The 22863-nt window shown below is 40.0% G+C and overlaps 1 protein-coding gene across 1 annotated transcript in view; it reads right to left on the reverse strand.

Annotated features, from left to right (window-relative positions):
- LOC149261609 (putative RNA-dependent RNA polymerase 3) overlaps positions 1-22863 on the reverse strand; it is a 142415-nt gene that overhangs the window by 117523 nt on the left and 2029 nt on the right. Inside the window, exons 2-4 of the mRNA XM_089369936.1 lie at positions 11597-11786; positions 11339-11471; positions 10832-10906 (exon numbers count right to left, since the gene is read on the reverse strand). Coding sequence (XP_089226062.1) covers positions 10832-10906; positions 11339-11471; positions 11597-11742 — 354 coding nt within the window. The 5' untranslated portion in view covers positions 11743-11786. The remainder of the gene's footprint in view (positions 1-10831; positions 10907-11338; positions 11472-11596; positions 11787-22863) is intronic.

A 22863-nucleotide genomic window follows, 5' to 3' on the forward strand; every position in this document is an offset into this window, starting at 1 on the left:
GCTGAAATGAAAACAAAAAAATGGTCCTAAAGGAGAAATTGAAGGCCATTAAAATGGCTAAGGCTGACAGTGTTACAGAATACCTCACAAAGATCACTTCAGTGAGAGATGAGTTGCCAACCGTAGGTCAAATCATTGCACCCACTAAGTTGGTGAGGATTGCTTTGAATGGTCTTCCCAAGACTTGGGAGAATTTTGTGGATGGCATTGTTGCACGAGAAAACCTTCCTAATTCGGAGAGGTTGTGGGGTGATTGCATTCAGAATGAGATCAGAAAGAACCATCTTGGGGCAGCCAAACAGGTGGAGGAGGATGAAAATGTGGCATTGTTAACAAGAGCCAAGAAGGGCAAAGCAAAAAGGCAAGCTTCCAACAATGGAGGCAAAGGCAAAGGTAAAGGAAAGCAGCAGAACAAGGAGAAGGACTATTCCAAAGTCAAATGTTGGAATTGTCAAAAGTTGGGACATTATGTTGTTGTGTGTCCGAAGAAGAAGAACAAGAAAGGGAAAAACAAACCCATGGCAAATTCTGCAGAGATAAAGAGCTTCTCAAAGAGATTTAATTGGGAGTTTGGGTTCATAGCTTGTGAGGCCACTACTGCAGGATCACCTGCCATATAGGTTCAGAGGGAGTGTGCATTCCCTGCTACTAGCAGAGCATCTTCTAGCATTTGGTATGTTGATAGTGGCGCTTCCCGCCACATGACAGGAGTCAGAGAGTACTTCTCAGAGATTTCAGAGGGTGATATTGATATGGAGGTAGTACTTGGTGATGCAGCGTTGTTAGAGTAGTCGGTGTGGGGACATTGACATTTGATAGGGGACCCAAACCTCCCTTGAAAGTGTCAGATGTTCTATATGTGCCTGGAATGAAGAACTTGATATCCGTCTTAGCACTTGAGGATAGAGGATATGATGTGTTGTTCAGGAGAGGGCAGGTGATTATATATCCTAGGGGAACTCCATCTTCTTCAGCTAGAGAAATTGGTGTGCACCATGCCAAGGTGTACAAGTTCTCATTCCAGCCCCTGATGGCATTGAGTAGCAGCACCCGAGACAGGACCGACAGCAGATCTAGAAGTTCAGAGTTGTGTGAGATTTGGCACCGCAGGATGGGGCACATGTATCATGGGGCCTTGAGTACATTGCAGGAGATCACCATTGGTGTGCAAGATTTCAGTTCTGATCACCTTGATGTATGCAGAGGATGTGCTATGGGGAAGTTTGCCAGATCCGCTTTTTCCACCAGTGATAGTAGAGCGACTGGGATCCTTGACTTGATTCATACCGATGTGAGTGGTCGGATGTCTCATGCATCCTTGAGTGGCTATGAGTACTATGTTTTATTCATTGATGACCACTCCAGGAAGACCTGGATTTATTTCTTGAAGACCAAGAGTGAGGTCTTCAAGTGGTTTCAAGAGTTCAAAGCTCTTGTGGAGACCCAAACATGTAGGAAGATCAAGGTCCTCAGGTTGGACAATGGAGGGGAGTATACCCTTGGTGAGTTTGTTGATTTTTGTGCTGAGGTAGGCATTAGGAGGGAGTTCACAGTTCCTTACTACCCCCAACAAAATGGGGTTGCAGAGAGGAAGAGCAGATCCATTGCAAGGGCTGCCAAAGCCATGCTTCATGATCAAGGGTTACCTTTATTTTTGTGAGAGAGGCCTGCAACACTGTTGTGTACTTGCAAAACAGGAGTCCACATTGTGCCTTGGGGAATGTGACTCCAGAGGAGGCTTTTTCTGGGAAGAAGCCTAATGTTGGGCACTTTCGTATCTTTGGGTGCCTTACATATTCCTATGTCCCCAAGGAGAACAGGACCACGCTAGAGCCCACTGCAGACAAGGGCATCTTTGTGGGTTATAGCGAGACCTCAAAAGCTTATCGGATTTATATTCCTGCGCAGAGGAAAGTGGTTGTCAAGCGGGATGTGAAGTTCGAGGAGGAGAGAGCTTTCAGGAGGTCATGGGAGTTAGAGTATCCAGAGTCACCAGACCCTCAAGAGTCGTTGAATCAGTCACAGGGATCAGGAGGTACGTCGATTACAGTGTCAAGTCCATCAGTGAGCAGTGGCTCTCGGAGTCAAATGGGTGGTTCTTTGAGCAGCATGCAAGGCAGTCTGCAGAGCAGTTCACAGGGTAGTCCACTAATGAACAGTTTGCACGGCACTTCAGCATCTACAGGCACAAGTTCAGGCATGAGGTCAGTTGACAGGCCTTCAGGAGTTCAGTCTTCTGATGATGATGAGGATTCTTTCACTCCGTTGGGAGAAGTATGCTCAAGGAAGAGGAAGCTCAATTGGCTTCAAGATACCTTGCACGAGGCCACATCAGTTGTTGGGCCAAAGAGACAGATTAGAGAGAGTAAACCACCTGAGCAGTTCTGTGGTTACATGGCATTCGTAACAAGCATTGTTGACTCCGAGCCTTCTAGTTATGAGTCGGCAGCCAGCCGGCAGGTCTAGAAAGAAGCCATGATGGAGTATTCTTTTATTATGAAGAACGATGTTTGGGAGGTAGTGTCGAGGCCTAAAGGTAACCCACTTGTTACTTCCAGATGGCTCTACAAGATAAAGCATGCTACAGATGGCAGCATCGAGAAGTTCAAGGCTCGATTTGTGGCGAGAGGGTTCTCACAGGTAGAGGGAGTTGACTATGAGGAGACCTTTGCTCCCGTAGCTCAGTATACATCTATTCGCTCCATTATATCGAATGCCGCAGAGATGGGTTGGAAGATCCACCAGATGGATGTGAAGACCGCATTTCTCAATGGCTTCATTCAAGAGGAGGTTTATATTGAGCAACCGCTTTGAGGTGCATGGGAAGGAGTCCCATGTATGCAAATTGAAAAAGGCACTCTATGGCCTGAAGTAAGCACCTAGAGCTTGGTACCCTAGGATTGATACATACTTGCAGCAGTTGGGTTTCACAAAGAGTGAGGTTGATCTGGCCCTATACTTCATTGTGGTGGGTGAGGAGCCTCTCATTCTAGTGTTGTATGTTGATGACTTGATCATCACTGGTGCAGAGAGACTCATTAAGGGCTGCAAGAGAGATCTTGCTTCAAAGTTTGAGATGAAAGATATCGGCTTGATGCATTATTTTCTAGGATTGGAGGTGTGGCAGGAGGGGCATTTCTTCCTGGGACAAGGGAAGTACATTGTGGATATTATTCTTAGCAGATTTCACATGGAGGACTGCAAACCCATGTCTACACCTATGATCACTAACTGGAAGAAGCTTCACGCTTTTAATTCCGAGTTGGTGGATCCTACTCTATACAGACAGTTGATTGGTTGTTTGATGTATTTGGTCAACACTCAACCAGATATATGTTTTGCAGTTAACACTATGAGTCAATTCATGTGCGAGCCCAGGAGAGTGCATTGGGTAGCTACAAAACACATTCTTCGTTACTTGCAGGGGACTGTGGATTTTGGTCTGGATTATAGACAGGGTGATGGAGTGAGACTGGCAAGGTACACGGATTCAGATTGGGCAGGTCGTGCTTCAGATAGCAAGAGTACTTCTGGGTGTTGTTTTGGGTTGGGTTCGGCAGTTGTGTCGTGGATTAGCCAGAAACAACAGTCAGTTGCATTGAGTTCAGCTGAGGCAGAGCATATGGTTGCTAGTTTGGCTAGTTGTGAGGCCATATGGGTTCGCAAGATGTTGTTTGGTCTATGTGGTCAGGCATTGAGACCTTCAGTAATTTACTGTGATAATCAGAGTTGCATAAAACTCACGGAGAATCCAGTTTTTCATGACAGGTCAAAGTATATTGAGATCAAGTATCACTTCATTAGAGACTATGTCAAAAAAGGAGTTGTCAAGCTTAAGTACATTTCCACAAATGAGCAGGTAGCAGACATTTTCACCAAAGCCCTACCACGGGGCAAGAATGTCTACTTCAGAAACAAGATGGGAGTGGTGAGGAACACTTTCCTTGGTAAGAGGGAGTGTTAAAATTTGGGTACCAGAGGACAAGTGGTTCCCTAAGGCTTTGATCTTTGGCCTAGGGAAAAGTGTCCAAATTTATTTTTTACTTTTCTCCTAAAGTGACTTTATAAGTGGTAAAGTCAATTTAATTTAAAAGTGACTTTATAAGTGGTAAAGTTACATTCTAATTTAAAAGTGACTTTATAAGTGGTAAAGTTACATTCTAATTTAAAGGTGACTTTATTAAAGTGAATGAAGAATTAGAAAGTGAAAAAGTGACTATGGAAATAAAAGGCTAAGTGGGTCTTTATTTAAGTGGGTAAGTTAAAAAATAGAAAGTGAGAATTAAATGCACATTTATTCTCATCCCTAGATCTAAATGAATCTCAGCCATTAGATCTTAGGGTAACCCAAAAGGTCATTTAGAGAATAAAAGGAGAAGAGAAGAGGAAAAGATCAATTCATTCTTTCATGAGCATTTGAGAGAAAGAGAAGAGAGAGCAAGGAGAAAATTTCTTAGCAGTGAGGAAGTGAAGGAGAGCAACGAGAAGACATTTCAGCAAATCTGGGCAGCAACATTTACTAGCACACATCCCAAGGAAAAACCGTACAACAGGAGAAAGGCACAGAAATCGAGGAAGAGGGATGGCAAGTTCTGGGCACATTTTTCGAGGCTGGTCGTACATCATTTAATGTTGTTTTACTGCTGTAAAAATTTCTGTTTTGGATGTTTGCTGATTAGCATGATTTTCGAGGTGGAGTTCAAGCACGGAAATCGAGATAAGTTGTAATTTGTGGCTGCTGGAACTTTTACTGTGTATTTCAGTTTCTCTATAAACGCATTTTCAAAAATAACGAAGAGCTCTCAAACTGGTTTTCTCCAAGAGTTGTAGGGGGTTTTCCCAGGGTCACATTAACCAAAAATCACTGTGTTATTTTCTGTGTGTGGCTGTCATAATTTTGCTGTGTTTTATTTCTGCAATTTTAGCAGTTGTGAAATCTCTAAATTTGTGTTTTCAGAAAAATATTTTCATTTCCAGATTTTAGAATTTTTATCATTCTTGGATTTAACACTAAATGCATGGAGTGATAAGGAAAACTGATAACCAGAGTGGGGGTTGAAATTTCTTCAAATACTCCATCTTGGCATCCCTCCAAACCTGCTAGTTTGTTGCCTCCTCAAAACTAGTAGGCTCAGAATCAATGATGTTACTCATGATAGCCATATAACTAGGAAAGTTCCTCGCCAATCTACTCTCCCTCAATGTGCTCTTAGGATCCTCAACATGCTCCTGAGCTATGTTGCGGGGGAGTGCCCTCCCCCCCCCCATCGCTCCCGCTCCCAATCCGCACTCCGGGTGGGAGCGACTCGGGAGCAGGTCGGAAGCTCGCTCCCTAAAAAAAAATTCGCTCCCTGCCTTTTCGGGAGCACTTTGCCTTTTTTGCATTTTTTTTTGTAGTAATGTTCAAAATGCAATTTTTTTTAAAGAAACAAATAGTTTTTGAGTGGGGCAGCTTAATGATCAAGTCTAGGCCCTAGTATTGATATGCTATTCATGGTAATATTAAATTCTTAAAGTAAAAGTGACATTCTCCTTAATCTTCATTTTCATCCTTTTACTTAAATTTTAACATTACCATGAAATGACTCAGGATGTTTGAGAGTGGTTTCGTCCTCATTGGATTTCATATGAAGAAAGTAGAATTTTAGATTTCATTCAAAATCCAGCAGACTTATCAATTTTTCAAGATTTCGGGATTGGGGGATTGCAATGTTTCCATTGAATTTTGTCATGTATTAGGGTATGGAACTCGTATTTAATCAAGAGCACCAATCCCTCTATGTACCTTGATGTTAGTGACATTGGTTGTCGAACTCCTCTATCATGACCCTCCTAAAAATGTATGCATCACTCAAACAAAATCTTGACTTGACATGCTATGCTTTTTCTATCTTATGTTAATGCTTAGAGGGTGATATTAATGACAAAGATCCCTATACAGATACAAAGGTAATGACAAAGATACCTTTGGATATTAATGCTTGGAGGGTGATATTAATGACAAAAATCCTAATTTTGCAACAAGACTAAAAAATTAGACATTTCTCGTGGTGGCAAGAGGCCCAAGCATAAGAAATAGATAATAGATTTACTTCTCTTTTCTAGTATCTAGTAGCTTTTATAACTATTGACTCTTTCATATTTATTATGATATTTATTTAAACAATATATCACAATTTAAGTTTGAAGTTGGCAATTATAACTCACTAGTAATGAATTATGAATATGATGCTTCAGGAAAGTTGAAAGTTGTTTCATTTTATAACATTTCATTTCATGTTAGATATTATTTGTTGTAATGGTTACACTTGGCTTACAAGTACAACTTTGGTGATCAATGATGATAAATGTTATATATTGAATTTTGAAAGCTTGAAACTTTAAGATTGATGAATCATGAGACTCAATATGTTGTATGTTACTATGTTACTAACTTGCGAACGTGGTTGATGAAGATTATAACTTCTAGATGATTGTTGTTATATGGTTCAATCTATGGTTTTTTTTTTTTAATATCTAATCCATCATCCTACATGTTTTTGTTGACATATATGTATCGAAAATTAAAAAATATATATATTTTTAAAAAATCGGTCCGGGATTCGCTCCCAAACCGGGAGCTTTTGAAAATGGTCGCTCCCGCTCCCAAGTAACATAGCTCCTGAGAATCCTTCAAAGTTTGCTTTAGCCATAAAAACATCCTCCTAACAAAATTGGAGGGTGCCTCCAACTCCTCCTCCTAACCTGTAGACTAAATCCTTCTTGTGGGCGACGATGAACTCTCCTCAATCCTCGAACCCTGTTACTCCTTGTCTTTTGACATTGGGATGGGCTCATGAGACTTCGTGAATGCCAAGCCCTCCTCAAATTTGATATCTCAACTCACGATGGTCTTCCTCTACACTGGAATGAAGACCCTATATGCCTTTAAGGGTTTCACTATAGCCCACAAATATGCCCTTCTCTCCTAATGGCTCCACCTTCGTCCTCTTCTCTACTAGTGAATGGATATACACTAGATAATTGGAGATGCGAAAGTGGCCAATCTATAGCTTCACTCCAAAGAAAGCATCCTCCAAAGTATTGTCCCCCAAGACTTTATGAGGACTATTGTTTTACACGTCGATTGTTGTTACATGCCTCTGCCCAAAAGAATATAGGTAGCTCTTGGTCATGAATCATCACCATGATAGCTCCTCATCCCCTTGGACAGGTTTTCCCTTTTAGGAACCCCATTCTATTGTGAGTTGTAAGGCACTATCAACTCTCTCTTGATCCCTACCTCCTTGCAAAAATATTTAAAGTCATTTGGGTGTACTCACCCCCATTATCCGACCTCGAGACTCTAATCTTTCTTCCTATTTAATTTTGGAGCCTTACTCCCAGAAACAACTGAAGACCTCATCCTCAATTCTCATGAAGAAGATCTACATCCTCCTAGAGAAATCTTCAATGAAGGTAACATAATAGTTGGAAACCTGGAACCCCCCATTGATGCTACTAACATTGGACCACACACGTCTATATGCACTAGATTTAAGATGCCCTTAGATCTGCTCTTGCTGCTTGGAAAAGAAGCCTTGGCATACTTGCCAAGATCACACCCCTTGCAAATTTCTTGTTGCTCCACGTTGAACTCCAAAAGACTAGCGACAATCTCCTTCATTATGGGCAATGCTTTGTGATGCAAGTGACCCATCCTCTTGTGCCAAAGCTCACACAGATTCTCAATATCATGAACTAGGGCTTGTGTTGGCTAAGCATTCAGCATGTATAGAATACCCTCTTTGCCTCCAATAACTCGTCCTGAGCCAAGACTAGAATCACTCGACCGAATGAGAACCTATCCAACCTGGAAACTAATGGCATATCCCCTGTCCTCCATGGTTGAGAGTCGGAGACTAAGAATAACTTCTTCTTTAGGCCTAGAACAAATAACACATCCTTCACTTCCAGAGAACCTCTTCACTCTAGCTAGAACAAGACAATCCCAACTCCCTCTACACCATACTTGGCATTGTTGCCAAGCTCCACATGCAAATCTAAGTCTCTCTCTAGTAGACTAGTGAACAACTCTTGTGTTCCTATCATGGGACGAGAAGCTCTAATATCCACAGACTACGCACCATTGGAAATTGTGCCAGAGAAACAAGAGACTAACGAGAATTCCTTCTTTGACTTCACAACAAATTCCTTGACCTAAGTATCTACAAATGTCATTTGCTATGACTTTCCCTTCCCCTTCTTCCATTCCAGACACTGTGAAGCATAGTGCCAACTCTTGTGGCACACGAAGCATTTTACCTTGCTCAAATCCTTCTTTCTAGCTTGTGAAGTCATTTCTCCACTTGTATTCTTCTTGATTGAACCCTTTCCTCTTCCTTTCCTTGCATGATTGGCAAGATCCAGATTCTCATTATCACCTTTCTGTTGGGATACTAAAGGTTCCTCTAAAATCTCATCCTTGATGAAGTCATCCCATACCCTGCGAAGCTTGGGAACTGCCTATCGTGCAATGATGTCCTTATTGAATGGCACCCAAGGCTTGGTGAAACCATTCGTCCTCACCAACTCTTCATCTATCACAACCTCACCAACTGCTACCAATTGATCACAAACTTAAGTATCTTGGTGACATAATTGGTCACTATATCTAATCTAGTCATCTTGGGTTTCTGAATTTTTCCCTCAACGTCATCGTATTGTTTGCATTATTGCTTTGGAAAAGATTTGTCAAAGCGTCAAACATTTGCCTTGTTGACTTTTTCTTGAATAGGTGAGGATTCAAGTGATCATTCACCACATCTAAGATGATCCTCTTAGCCTTCACATCCATTTGGTTATGGATGGCCAACTTTGTTGCATCTGTCAGCATGGTTATTGTGGTATTTACAAAATCCCACAACCCATTTTCCATTAGAACTAATGTAACCCTCGCCTTTCAAGGGATGAAGTTAGGTGCACCCTCCAACTTGCCCTCAAACCTCAAACCAGTTGCTACCATCTCCAAATCAGAAGTTTTACTATAAAAAAAACTACTACTGGAATTTTAGATCTTTTGTAAGACTTAAGAGAATTTTGATTTCCTCTTTAGAGTATATTGCTTTGATACCAAGTTAAACTTCTAATTCCAAATCAAGAATTAAAAGTTTAAAAGCACTAACTCAAAGCAAGAGGGATTCGGTGAGTCAATATTGGCACTTTCTCAAAGTGTTCATTCAATTCCTTTTGGTTTCTAGTGATACAATTCAAAATGCACGCTTACTAATTTCCCACTTCCTACAAGGCAAATTCCTTTAATTTTCCCTTGCATTCTAATTGTTTAATGCTTCTAACAAATATCCAAGAGCCTCTACAACAATCAAGCAGAAGTAACAGGATAAGTGACAATCCTAATGGATAGCTCTCCAGAGATGGGTCCCTCAAAGAGGGTTCCATTTAGACAAACTCTAGTTGAAGTTTTCATGAAAAAAGTAGCCATGACCCTAGTGAAGAAAGGCTCGAAGCCTAGCCAATCCATCACATTTTGAATGAAATCCCATTCAATCTCGCCGTATACCTTGTCGATATCTCTCTCTAACAAGGGCATTTTTTATCCAAATTCTTGAGCCCAGTCAATACTCTCCAAGGCTGTGATGAGATTGCTACGAATAAATCCTCCTGTAATAAAACCTATTTGTTTTGGCTGGACTATCATCAAAATGAACCTCCTTGCCAAAACAGATCATTCCTTTGAGGAAAATGTCATAATGACATCAACAAGTCTAGAAAAGCCTATCGTAAAAGAATCTGGAACCAACATGTTTCTCTGATGGTGCTTCTAATAAATACCCAAGATCCTTTGCAACAATCAAGTAGAAGTAACAAGCTAAGAGACAATCCTAATGGATAGCTCTCCAAAGATGGATCCCTCGGAGAGGGTTCCATTTACACAAACTCTAGTTGAAGCTTGCCTGAAGAGTAGCCATAACCCTAGTGAAGAAAGACCCAAAGTCTAGCCAATCTATCACATCTTAAACAAAATCCTATTCAATCTCGTTGTATGCCTTAACAAAATCTATCTATGAAAGGGGGATTTTCAACCAGGACTCTTTAGCCCAATAAATGCTCTCCCAAGACATGATGAGATTGCCAAGAATAAATCCTCCTTTTATAAAATCTATTTGTTTTGGTTGGACTATTATCAAATTGAGCCTCCCTGACAAAACAGCACATTCCCTTGGAGGATGATGTCACAATGACATCAACAATTCTAGAAAAGTCCATTATAATTGAATTTGGATCCACCCTTTTTTTAATACATCAAAGTTCGTGTAAGAATTAATCTGCAAAGTTATGGGTCTTGATTAGCACTTTCTGAGGAGATCAACCAGCCCTGTCTGCTGCAGGTATGATGTAACCCCAATCTGATTTATTCAGTTTCAAGTGTGATTTTGTATGATTTTATGGTAGTTTTAGCGATTTTCTGCTGGTTTCTGCCATATTATGGTGGTTTTTAACTATTTATTCCTAAGAAATTCTAGAATTTTGATCACATCGAATAGTACTGCTTAAACTCTTACCACATATTCAGAATTTGCTACTTTACTCATTTTTTTTATTCGTTGGTAACAGCTTTTTATTATGTCTACAAACAAAATCAAATGAATCTTAGAATTTGGCCTTTCTTTGAATGCTTGTACTACACCATTTGATGTGTTTTAACAGCCCCATGCAACTTTTTGGTAGACAAGAGTCCTGAAACAAACAATGGAAGCCAGGCAGATCTTCATACTAGCATTTGACTGTAATGTCATCCATAAATACATATAAAACTTCGATAGACATCTACCTCGAATACACAATTTCCTTCACGATCAACATGGCAATGATACTCGTACATTTTATTCGGGTCCCAATCATACTTCTGCAAGACATGAGAAAGACTCCAACTCTAAGAGCAACACTAGGTAGCAAATATTACAATCGCCTTAAAATTAAAAGTGCTAAACTATGAGAACAAAACATGATTGAAAGAACATCAATAAGTTTTGCCTTCACAATAACTAAAGAAATAAGCTTCTTGTGCAATTGAAAAGTGATCTTTTGTGTCCAACACTTGACATTCATATTTAACAATACAATCAAGAGAACTAACCTACAGAATTTCTTAGCAGACGGAAAGGCCTATTGTAATATATTCTTGCATCTTGGAAGAAGGCCAGCAAATCAAAAAGTATTCTTCTTGATACAGACAAGTTAGATGATCAACAAAAAGTTGCTCGTTAAATGGTCACAAAAAATAGAGGCATATAACAGGGACAAATAAGCAGTTCATGGTAATGATATAAAGATGCACCTTTCTTTCAAAATGAGAAACTGAGTCAAGCTTCATGGCCAATTCTTGCCTAAGATTTGACTCTACAGCAACCATTGGCAAGTCTTGCAGGCCATTTATAAAATCAACTGATAAAACCTCTTCCAGTGCATACCTTCAAAGCCACCAAATGAATCAAATTTAGATAGTGCAAATCCTATTAAGCAAACCCAGCTTTATTACGCAGCATGAGCTCATTTCTACCAAAAAAAAGTATTCCATAATCAATATCAAACATACGGTGTAACAGAGCTTAACACAAAAAATGCTTTGGGAAAGTCAAGCTTCCCCAATGCTTTCAGATGTTCTGTGAAAACTGGTAGTTCGGAAGGTTTTGTAGTGATCGAGTCTTTTGTTCTCTTTGAGCTATTCCAATTGTCATGCATGCAAGTCTGCCGGCTTTCACCTCTGATGGGATAGAGCTCATTAACTAGAAAATGAAACAAACAAGTCAATACCGTCAATATATATATCTTTGCAAACTGTGACAAAAGTATATAAGTTCTCATGAATTCTATAAGTAAATTGAAGCAGCTAACATATTAGTAACAAGAAAGAGAAAGCAATAACCTACAAGAAAATAAAAAGTAAATAAAGAACTGAGATAGAGGAGTCGAACTGGAAAAGGAACTTGACATTGTTGAAAATTGTCAACTTACAACTAGATCCAATAGATTAGTACCATTTAGTTTAAGACATACATTAGAAACCCAGTTAAAGTTTGAGGCAAATTTACAATTATTATCGCACTAATATAGCATCTGGTGAGATTTAGTAGATGACAAGTAGCATTATATCTAAATGTACATTACTGTTTCTAAGTCCTTGACTTAAGTAAACAAATTGTATACATCATTCTTACACAAACCACTCCAGCACTCCACCTACCTGCTAGATTTTCTAAACCATGGTCAACAGATTCCCCACTCTCAAAGGATCACTGCAGAAAACTTAAAGCTACTAAAAACTGCACTGTAATTAATGCTAGAATCTATAAACACACGCTATAGAAAATATAATAATATATAATAGAAACACAGTGAATTGACTGTCAAAACCTGCTACTGCTTCTCATTAATTCTGAAATGAAAATCTGCTATAGAAAAACAGTGAACTGCTAACTACCGAACTGAAAACTGAATGAATAAACTTATACCTCTGACTTCTCTTTAGTAGATGGAGAAGAAGAGTTGAATCTCGACATGTGCACAATGGTGCCTCAATTGGAGATAATCTGAGGCATGCAAGCATGCATCCTCCTCCAGATATGTGCCTTGTGTTGTCGCGCAAATTGACACGACAACGCTCAGACCGGGGGCTGTCACTCTGATCCCCGATCCCTCCGTTTAAGCCTGTCTCCCGCGGCTAAGGGGGGTAGTCCCTGTGAGATGATGAGACCAACTGTCGACCAGTTGGTTGGGAGACACGAGATACGATATAAAAAACACTCGATGGATTTGATTAATTTAGCAGACCAGTGCCTTAAGAGATTGTGGTTAAAACGATTACTTGTTAAATGATATAAAAATATGGACCATGAACAGCAATCATCTATCATCAGCTAAATCACAATGCTCTTAGAATGATGAAAACGATATCCAGCAACTGAGAATTTCGAAAAGATAAAGATGAATGCTTTAAACCACCATGAATCATAAACCATTAACCAGATATCAATTTCGCATCTCGACTTGAAAATTTAGATCTCAGCATGAAAAATATGACAATTTCCGAAAATAACTGGATCTAAAAAATTTCCACAAAATTTTTATATTTTTTCGAATTTTTTTTTTTTTTTTAAATGAAAATCAAAAAATCTAAAAATTTAAAATTTAAAATCTATTCTAAAACTAAACTATTTTAAAAAAGAAACTAAATCTAAAATCTTTTTTTTTTATTTTATTTTATATTATAAAAATAAAAATAAAAAAGGAAAAATCTAAAATTAAAATCTAACAATTATAAAAATCTAAAATAAAATTAAACCAAAGTTTAAATCTAAACTATTTTAAATAAAACAACAAAACTATAAGAATTTTTTAAATCTACGCTGGCCTTTTTCATTTGATTTAAAATACAATAGAACGAATCTAAAATAAATGAAATCAAAACTAAATACAAAGAAATTTAAAATCTAAACAAAGTCCTAAACTAAATACAAATTCAGATCTAACCTAAAAATCTAACCTAAAGCATTATAATCCAAAATCTAACTAACGCTAACATATTAAAACTTAATTAAAACAAAACTAAATAAAACAAAATAAAATCTAATTAAAATCTATGACTGAAACGTAAACCTTTCTTTTTGTTTTATTGATTTTTTTTTTTTTTATGATTCTATAAACAACGAAACTATAAAAGAATCAAAATCTAGAAATTAAAATACATAACAAATTAGAATCCTAAACTAAATCTAAGCTGGCCTATCCCCAAAAAAAAAATCAGAACGGAAAAACGGCAACACAATTTAAAATCAAAAAAAAAAAAAAAAAAATCCACCCTACCATATGACTATATGACCTACGTGAATACGCACAACCCCAAAACGCATTATATAACCAAAAAAAAAAAATCTAGATTTACCTATTCCGGACCCAAATTCGACTTACCTGCTACGCTAACCGCAATACGACTGTCTCTTGGTCACCGGAGGAAGGGAAACCCAGCACCGAAGCTCAGCGAAGGGATTTTGCAGTCGACGGCAGAATGATAGAAACTCGAAATCAATCTGAGAGTTACGCTATATCTCTCAGCAGAATTCGAAAAACGAGTTGCATTGTTACCTGCGTGATGGCCTGAAATCTTTGACGGATAGCTGAATGCGGATTTGTTTAAAGCTTGCCTGAGGTTTAATACCTTGTTTCCACGCAAATCTGGCACTGTCGGCAGCTTGAAAACGATGCTGGAATAACCTTTTTATACAGTCATTCCCACGAGAGATTGAAAGCACGATGCTGCACTGGACGTGAACTGTCTGCTACGCAAAATGGAGAAGAGATCAACGCTCATTTGATAATGAATCGATTGCGCAGATCTGTCTGTTGGCAGCGTAAAATTTATTCGATTCTTTCAGCCGGTAACTGATATCTCATTACAGCATTCAAGACCATGAGCTGAGAAAACAGAACCCTCCTGCTCACGCTGACGGGAATGAGCTTTAGTCAATGTAGAGTGCCATTTATGCGCAATCCGCAGGGTGAAAATGATCTCTTTAGATGCGTTCAGCCGTTTCTGGAGATAACTGGCTGAGAAAACTTCTGCGGTGGACAATTTTGATCTGAAATATATTTGCTACCTCATGCCACGGCGGTGATCTGAAGAATTTCTGTCTATTGAAATACTGGAGCAGAGTAATTTCACGCCAGAAGATTTGCTATGCAATCACGCCCTTAGTAGAAATGGACACTGAGAGACATTACCCTGGAGGTACCCTGCCCCTGAAATGAAATCACCCAAAAAATGATATATGCCTCAAACCAAAACTGAAAACCTTGATGAAAACTGCATAAGGCAACAAATTAAAACCCTAGATCAGCTTAATAATTCACAGATTTTGGCCCCTTTGACAGCCAGATTCAGCAATGAGCACGAAAAACATTTCAAAGAACAGAAATTTCAGATTGTCACTGTGAAGAATTTCAGAAAATCTCTCATGCAAACTTAGAAAAATAAACCGAATGATAGACCCAGGGCCAAAATCAGCTGGGCTCTGCAAAGAAAAGCCTGTGGGAGTCGGCTGGTTCAGCCTAGAACTTCCCCAAACGCCCACCAATATTCTCTACTAAAAGGTTTTCCTGCACATCTCAAGCAACCATCAGCAAAGAGAGAGAGAATGTTGCTAGATCTCAAGAAATAATGGAGATACCTGCCATTATTTCAGAAACCCTAGCAACACTCAAACCCTAGCAAGTGAACAAGATACCTATGCTCACAATACTCTAAAAACAAGCTATGACTAATGGCTGAAAACTGAAATATGCAGAAAATTAAAGATCTCACAACAATCTCAGAGAGTAACACCAGCACGATTTGGACCCCAAAGTCTTCTTTTATTAACCAGAAATCAGATTACAAAAGAGCTTTTTCAGTACAGACTCACAGATCAGATGATCTGAAATGACCCCTAGCACTCTACTTAAAGGAAATGCCTCCAACGGCTAGTTCGAGTGATCCATGTAGAAATGATCTCGACCGTTGATGAGGATCAAGACATCTCTTGATCTCATCCGTCGATTTATTCACTTAAAATATTATTACTTTATTAGTTAGGGTTTTTGCTTTATATTTCATTTTTTAATTTTTACTTATTTTATTATTTTTATTCATTTTTTAATTTTTTAATTCATTTTAAAATGGATCATCGAACTAAGCCTTCGGAAACATCACCTAGGACCTAGGACCTAGGACTCATGAGGGGATTTAAAACATTTTTCAACCCTCAGGACACATTACATCATGACTTTTACAATTTACATCTTAAGGGAGAAAAACCCCTTTAACATAGACCCTCACAAATCACCCAGTTCTGCGACACAACTATAATCTAGCAGATCAACACACTAGGATTCTCCTAAAATTCCAATGACAAAATCAATCCCGGCTTTGGGGTCAGGTTTGAAGGAAAACTCTGCCGATCCGTGAATCGGTGAGACGAAAAACCTTCCGGGACGTAGATTATCATCAAAAAGTTAGGTCCACCTAGGCAAATTACATACATGGCTCATGTCTGCTAAGATTATTTACAATCAATACATGCAGACTGGGTTTACAATCAAAAAGATCAAGCTGTTGATGATGGCAGGATGGCACGGACATGCTGATCAGGTGCTGCCCCTTTTTGCCAAGAAAAGGGGGATGTACTGCATGGGTAGTTGACCAGTAGAGGTCAACACCTTGACTACTAAGTTGCATGCTGTTAATATTAGGTATGTTCTATGCTTAGAGAAATTTATTTCAATTTTCACAGTTAGCTCAATATCTTTTCCAGATTAGCAATCACATTAGCATAATAGTAAATTGCAGATAGAACATAAACATAAATCGCAAAAGACAAGCCAAGGCAAGAGGACACAAGATGTGGCGCTAGCCAAGGACAAATCCCAATGTGGGGAAACCCTTGATCAATTTTTCTTATATGTTCTTCAATAGTTCAGCAGAAAGAGAGAGAGAGATAGTACATATACAGCAAAAGTCAACACTTTGACTTATCTAAACAAGAGCATAGATCATCTCTAAGTACATGATACATGAGGTAGCTGAACTCAGTTGAAGACATGCTGCTTTAACTAATTCTCCCAAGTGACTCCATCACCATGCTGCACCAATCATTGTGTTGCTCCTCATCATCATGTTGCACCTCATTGTGTTGCACCATGTTGCACCCATCACTATGCTGCATCTCATCATGCTTTCACTAATCATGATTGTACCCATCACTGTACTGCATGTACTTGTTGTCCCATGTGCCATTGCTGCACCATGTTGTCACTATTTGTCCCAATGTTTAGCACTGTTGTACCTTGCTGTCACACATGCTGTCCCAATGTTTAGCATTGTTGTACCTTCCTGTCACACATGTTGTCCCAATGTTTAGGACTGTTGTACCTTGCTGTCACCCATGCTGTCTCAATGTTTAGCACTGCTGTACCTTTCTGTCACACATGCTGTCCCAATGTTTAGCACTGTTGTACCTTGCTGTCACACATGCTGTCCCAATGTTTAGCACTGTTGTACCTTGTTGCCACACACGTTGTCCCAATGTTTACACATGCTATCCCTTGCTGTCCCAATGTTTATCACTGTTGTACCTTGTTGTCAAATACGTTGTCCTAATGTCAACACATGTTGTCCCAATGTTTAGCACTGTTGTACCTATGATTTCTTGTTGTCCCATTAACCTACAACAACCCAACAATCATGCCCAAAACATACCTTGAACATGGCTGCCTCCTCATGCTGTTGTTCTGGGCATATGGCAGCCCCTAGCACTTCCATGCTGGCCTGCTTAGGAGTGGCTAGGCCTATGGCCTACCACAGACCTGTGTTGCACACACACCAAGCACCTAAAATGCATGCTACAACTCACTGTTCTAGGGTCCTTTGACTGTTGCAATTCGAGACTGATTAGGGTACTCAAACATAGTCCCTAACAACCCTTCAATCTGCCCGAGGAGACCCTACACTACAATTTCTAGGCAATCTAGCCCTCACCAACAACTTCGGCCTTCCTCCTTTTGCTGTGGCCAAACAATCCCTGAATTCTTCGTTGGTCTTGCCTCTCTTGCTGCAGCCCAAAACAAACTTCTTCTCCTTTACAACGAGGTGCTCTCCAAGGTATGTGTTGCACTTGATTGGATTGCGTCTAGGGCATCCTTAGGACTGCGGCTAGGGCTTCCTTGAGACTACGGCTAGGGCTTCCTTAGGATTGCGGCTAGGGCTTCCTTAGGTCAATGTTAGAGCAGCGTAGAGGTTCCTTCCATGGCTTTGCTAGCTTGTCTTCTTTGTTGCGGCTAGGGCAGCCTCCTTTCCTCCAACGTCTTAGGGCTACTTCCTCCTAGATTTCTCTCACACTAAAACCCAAGACAAGAGGAGAGAAATCAAGAGAGAAATGTGTGTGAAATGACTCTCAATTCATCTCCTTTTATACTAAAATGTTGAGCATATGTGGGGTTTATTTGGTTGCTGGCCGACCTTAAAAAATTGTCTTATAACACAAATAAATTCATAACTCCATGAATACTTATCAGAATCGGATGATCTTTAGATCAATCCTACACCTCTCGATGAGAGGGATCCAAGAAAAATATCAACGGCCATAAATAAGATGACCCACATGGAGTTTGGCCCTAGTTGCCAATTTTAACACTCCCTCTCAACTAGGGAGAACTTCATCCGCTGATCTATTTGTCTAATTGTACTATCTCTACCATCAGTGCACTGCTTTGCTCTGTTGAGCTCTGCTCTGCTCTGCTGAACCATGAAGAAGAAGAATTGATCGAGAATGTCTCATACCATTCTCTACTGACCCAAAGTCAGTACCATATGAAGAGAGTGTGTCATACCCCTCTTACTGATCCCAGATTAGTTCCAAGAGAGTGAGTAATATCATTCTTACTGACCCGAAGTCAGTTCCAATTGATCCCAGATCAATATCAAAAGGGAGTGTCTCAAACCACTCATATTGATCCCAAATTAGTTTCATTGATCTCAGATCAATGGAGGTCATCCTAGCATAGGGAGTACGGTAGATACAACGATGCGTCCATCGATAGTACTACTATGGTCCCTAACCCCATTTCCCTGCTCATTGGTGAGTTGAGAGGTACTTCCCATGAGTCCCAAGTTGCATGGGTAGGATGCCTCGATAGGAGAACCACTCAACCTGTCCCTAAGTCGCCACTGGGTATCACAAGGGCAGGTTGAGCCATTCACCCTGTACACAGCGCACCATTAGGGGAGGGTAAGTCGCCCTATGGTCACTTGTTGATCCAAGAAGTACCCCAAGCCCCCCGGAGCTCCCAGAGCTCAATGCATGCATCATGCAGGACCCTCATAAGAGGGTCTCTCAACGACTCCAAGTCATTCAGGAAAGTCACAAATTTGACCTTTCCCCAGGGCTTTGATAGAATGTCTGCGACCTATACATCAGTCTCAATGTGATGGAGCCTCCTCACTCATCGACGTACCATATCCCAGATAAGGTAGTATTTGATGTCTATATGCTGGAGCAATCATAGAATACGGGATTCCTCAACAATCGAATCCCCCCTGGTTGACACAGAAGATCACAGTGGTATCCATCATGTGTATAAAAAGCTCACTGAAGAGCTTCCACAACCAACCAGTGTCACACGAGATCATACTCGTAGCTATGTATTCGGTCTCAACGGTGCTCAAAGCAACCGTCTTCTGCTTCCTGCTCAACCAGGATATCGAGCAGAACGCAAAGAGAATCAACACTCAGAAGTGCTCTTGAGATACTCCACACTGCCTGCCCAATCAGCATTCGAATAATCATGCAGCTTCATATTTCCGGCAGTGTATCTCAATCCATGAGAGATTGTGATCCGGATTTAAACAGGAACGCAATAAAATACCGAGATAACCATAAAGACAAATATGCAGCGGAAATAATACCTCAATTCATTACTGTAAAATACTGAAATATGCTTACAAACAGAAATGGAAATGAACCAGCTAGGGCGATGGTAGCTTATCTCTGAGAAGAGATGTGGTGGCTACATGCCTCTGAACTGTCTTACAATGAGGCTCGAAAGCCTATTTATTGTTGAGAAACAATGGAAAACCCTTCACATTCCAAAACCTAACCCTAGAAGATGAAACGCCAAATTGTGGGCCCCGTTTTTGGGTAAGTTGGTACATCAACTTCCCGGGGTCGCGAATTGGTCGTACTATCTCCGTTTGACGTGCATGATAGCCCGTTGGAAAGGTCTCTCCGAGGACTACGACGGAAAAGACGATTTTTATCAAAAAAATCGTTGGCGGTGGATTTCCCAAAAACGTCGTTTAGGGCCTCAAAACGGCTCCGGAAGTTTAGGACCCGAAAAACTGCTAAAAATAGTAAATTGTGCTATAATTAAGGAAACTGAAAAAAACTGTAACAAGCATTAGAGGGGATCCAAGTGGAATTAGCGGGTGGCCACCAATATCCACCTGGATCAGATTGTGCCCCGAAGATATCTGAGAAGATTCTTGGCACTAATCCAGAGAGGCTCAATCATATATGAGCTCATCATGCTAACTGCAAAACGTATGTCTGGACGGAAGTTCACCAAGAACATCAACGCGAATGAGTTTTATGAAACTCAGAGGCATTTCCCAAATTTGGTCCGGCATTACTACCACATAACTTCTGAAAGTTAAGCTCCATCGAGGTAGTCACGGGCTTGCAATTCACCATTCCAAATCTGGAATCCAACTCCCTCTTACTTTTGGAAATGAGAGGATGTGCATCTGTCAAAAAGAGGTCGCCCTCATGAGGTGCCAGTATGAGAGGTCTATCATCCACAACCTTCAAGCAATGGTTTGGATCAGCTTCACTCCTAGTGAATCTCAGCTTCATCAAACAGCTATCAATCCTCTCAAATTAAGCCTGAGGTGTTTTTCTTCAAGCCATAGAGGGCTTTCTTCCACTTGCATACATGAGATTCCTGAACATGAATCTCAAACCTCTCGAGTTGTTCCAAACCTGTGGACCTGCTACATGAGGGGAATGGTCCCCTTGTAAGATTTTCCTTTGGTACATCTCAGACATGTACCTTCATGCTCTTTTTGAATTCAGGCATCCCAGTCACCATCTGACTCACATCGAGTAGGGTCCTATAATAAGTAGACCTCCGGTGCTATAGATGAGATATGTCAATTGGCATGATCCCCAATGGACCATCCTGCAATTTGATACAAATTGCCAACCCTGAATCCATAAGTAAAAGCATCTTTAAAAATTATATTTTCAAACACGTACCTTTCCATCAATGAATGCCACCCTGTAACCTTTGACTTCTATTGTCGAAATGGACACCAAGTTCTTCTTATGATCAAGTACATAAAAGAGATTCTTGTAAATGAATCGAGTTACCCTCATTCACTTGAGGGGTAACATTCCCTACACCCTTTCTGGGATAGGTGGCATTGACTCCAAGTATAATCCCACGATTGTTTTCATCTCTACCAAATTAGAGAAAGTACCCTTCTATCCGATGAAGTGCCTTGAAACACTACAATCAATAAGCCAGATTCCCAAAGAGTCTGAAGAAGAGGGCCAATACAAGATAACACTTCTTTATCTTATCAGAAACAACATTTGATTCTTCATTCCTGGGGTTCCTTGCTTTCTTTGAAGAGTCGGTCGTTTCCTTGATAATCCGCATTACCTGTCATTCATCCGATCATTGAAGATGTCCCTAGAATGATTGTTATCATCATCAAGTGATGTGTCCCTACCTCGGACACTCCTTCGCATAATGGTCGAACTTATCACGAACAAAGCATCTACCTTTCCTTCCACCTTAGATCAAAACTTCCCATTGAAGTGATCTTTAGGTAGGCCATCAGAAGCTTCCATTGCGCCATTCTGATAATATTCTCTACTTCGAATTCACCCTTGGTGAATTTGAAGAGGGATGAAGGATCCATTTATCCTTTTGTCCTTTCCCAACTGTCTTCGGTGATTGCTCTTTCACTCTTGCTTGGGCTTTGTCTTCACCTCAACTCCAATACCATGTTAATTTTAGGTATGTTCTATGCTTAGAGCAATTTATTTCAATTTTCACGGTTACCTCAATATCTTTTCCAAATTAGCAATCACATTAGCATAATAGTAAATTGCAGATAGAACATAAAAATAAATCGCAGAAGACAAGCCAAGGCAAGAAGACACAAAATGTGGCGCTAGCCAAGGACAAACCCCAATGTGATGAAACCCTTAATCAATTCTTCTTATATGTTCTTCAATAGTTCAGCAAAGAGAGAGAGAGAGAGTACATATACAACAGAAGCCAACACTTTGACTTATCTAAATAAGAGCATAGATCATCTCTAAGTAGATGATACATGAGGTAGCTAAGCTCAGTTGAAAACATACTGCTTTAACTGATTCTCCCAGGTGACTCCATCACCATGCTGCACCAATCATTGTGCTGCTCCTCATCATCATGTTGCACTTCATTGTGTTGCACCATGTTGCACCCATCACTATGCTGCATCTCATCATGCTTCACTAATCATGACTGTACCCATCATTGTACTGCATCATGTACTTGTTGTCCCATGTGCCATTGTTGCACCATGTTGTCACACTGCTTGTCCCAATATTTAGCACTGTTGTACCTTGCTGTCACACATGTTGTCCAAATGTTTAGCACTATTGTACCTTGTTGTCACACTGTTTGTCCCAATGTTTAGGACTGTTGTACCTTGCTGTCCCAAATGTTGTCTGAATGTTTAGCTCTGTTGTACCTTATTGTCACACATGTTGTCCCAATGTTCACATATGATGTCCCAATGTTTAGCACTGTTGTACCTTGTTGTCACACATGTCCCAATGTTTAGCACATGTCCCAATGTTTACACATGCTATCTGTTGTTGTCACACATGCTATCCCAATGTTCAGCACATGATGTCCCAATGTTTACACATGCTGTCCCAATGTTTATCACTGTTGTACCTTGCTGTCACACATGTTGTCCCAATGTTCAGCACATTTTGTATTACAACTCTCTTCTTGGACTCATACATAACCCTTCGGATTAAGGGGGGGAATGTTGGACACCTAATCCTAAAGGGTTAGTGTGGAAGCCGAAAAGACTAAGCAGTCCAAGAGACCTTGGGATCTGAAACCCAAGAGTCACAACATTGTATTATAAATGTACATCTTCTGTTAATAAAAAATGTATTGAATGATTTATCTTTCCTATTGTCTTGCTATCCATGTGTGTTTAACAGACATTGAACCACCTATAGACATGACTAGATATAGCCTTAT

This window comes from Pinus tabuliformis, chromosome 6 (assembly GCF_031772625.1).
Source record: "Pinus tabuliformis cultivar Carrire ecotype Pingquan chromosome 6, CPIR1, whole genome shotgun sequence".
Taxonomy (NCBI): domain Eukaryota; kingdom Viridiplantae; phylum Streptophyta; class Pinopsida; order Pinales; family Pinaceae; genus Pinus; species Pinus tabuliformis.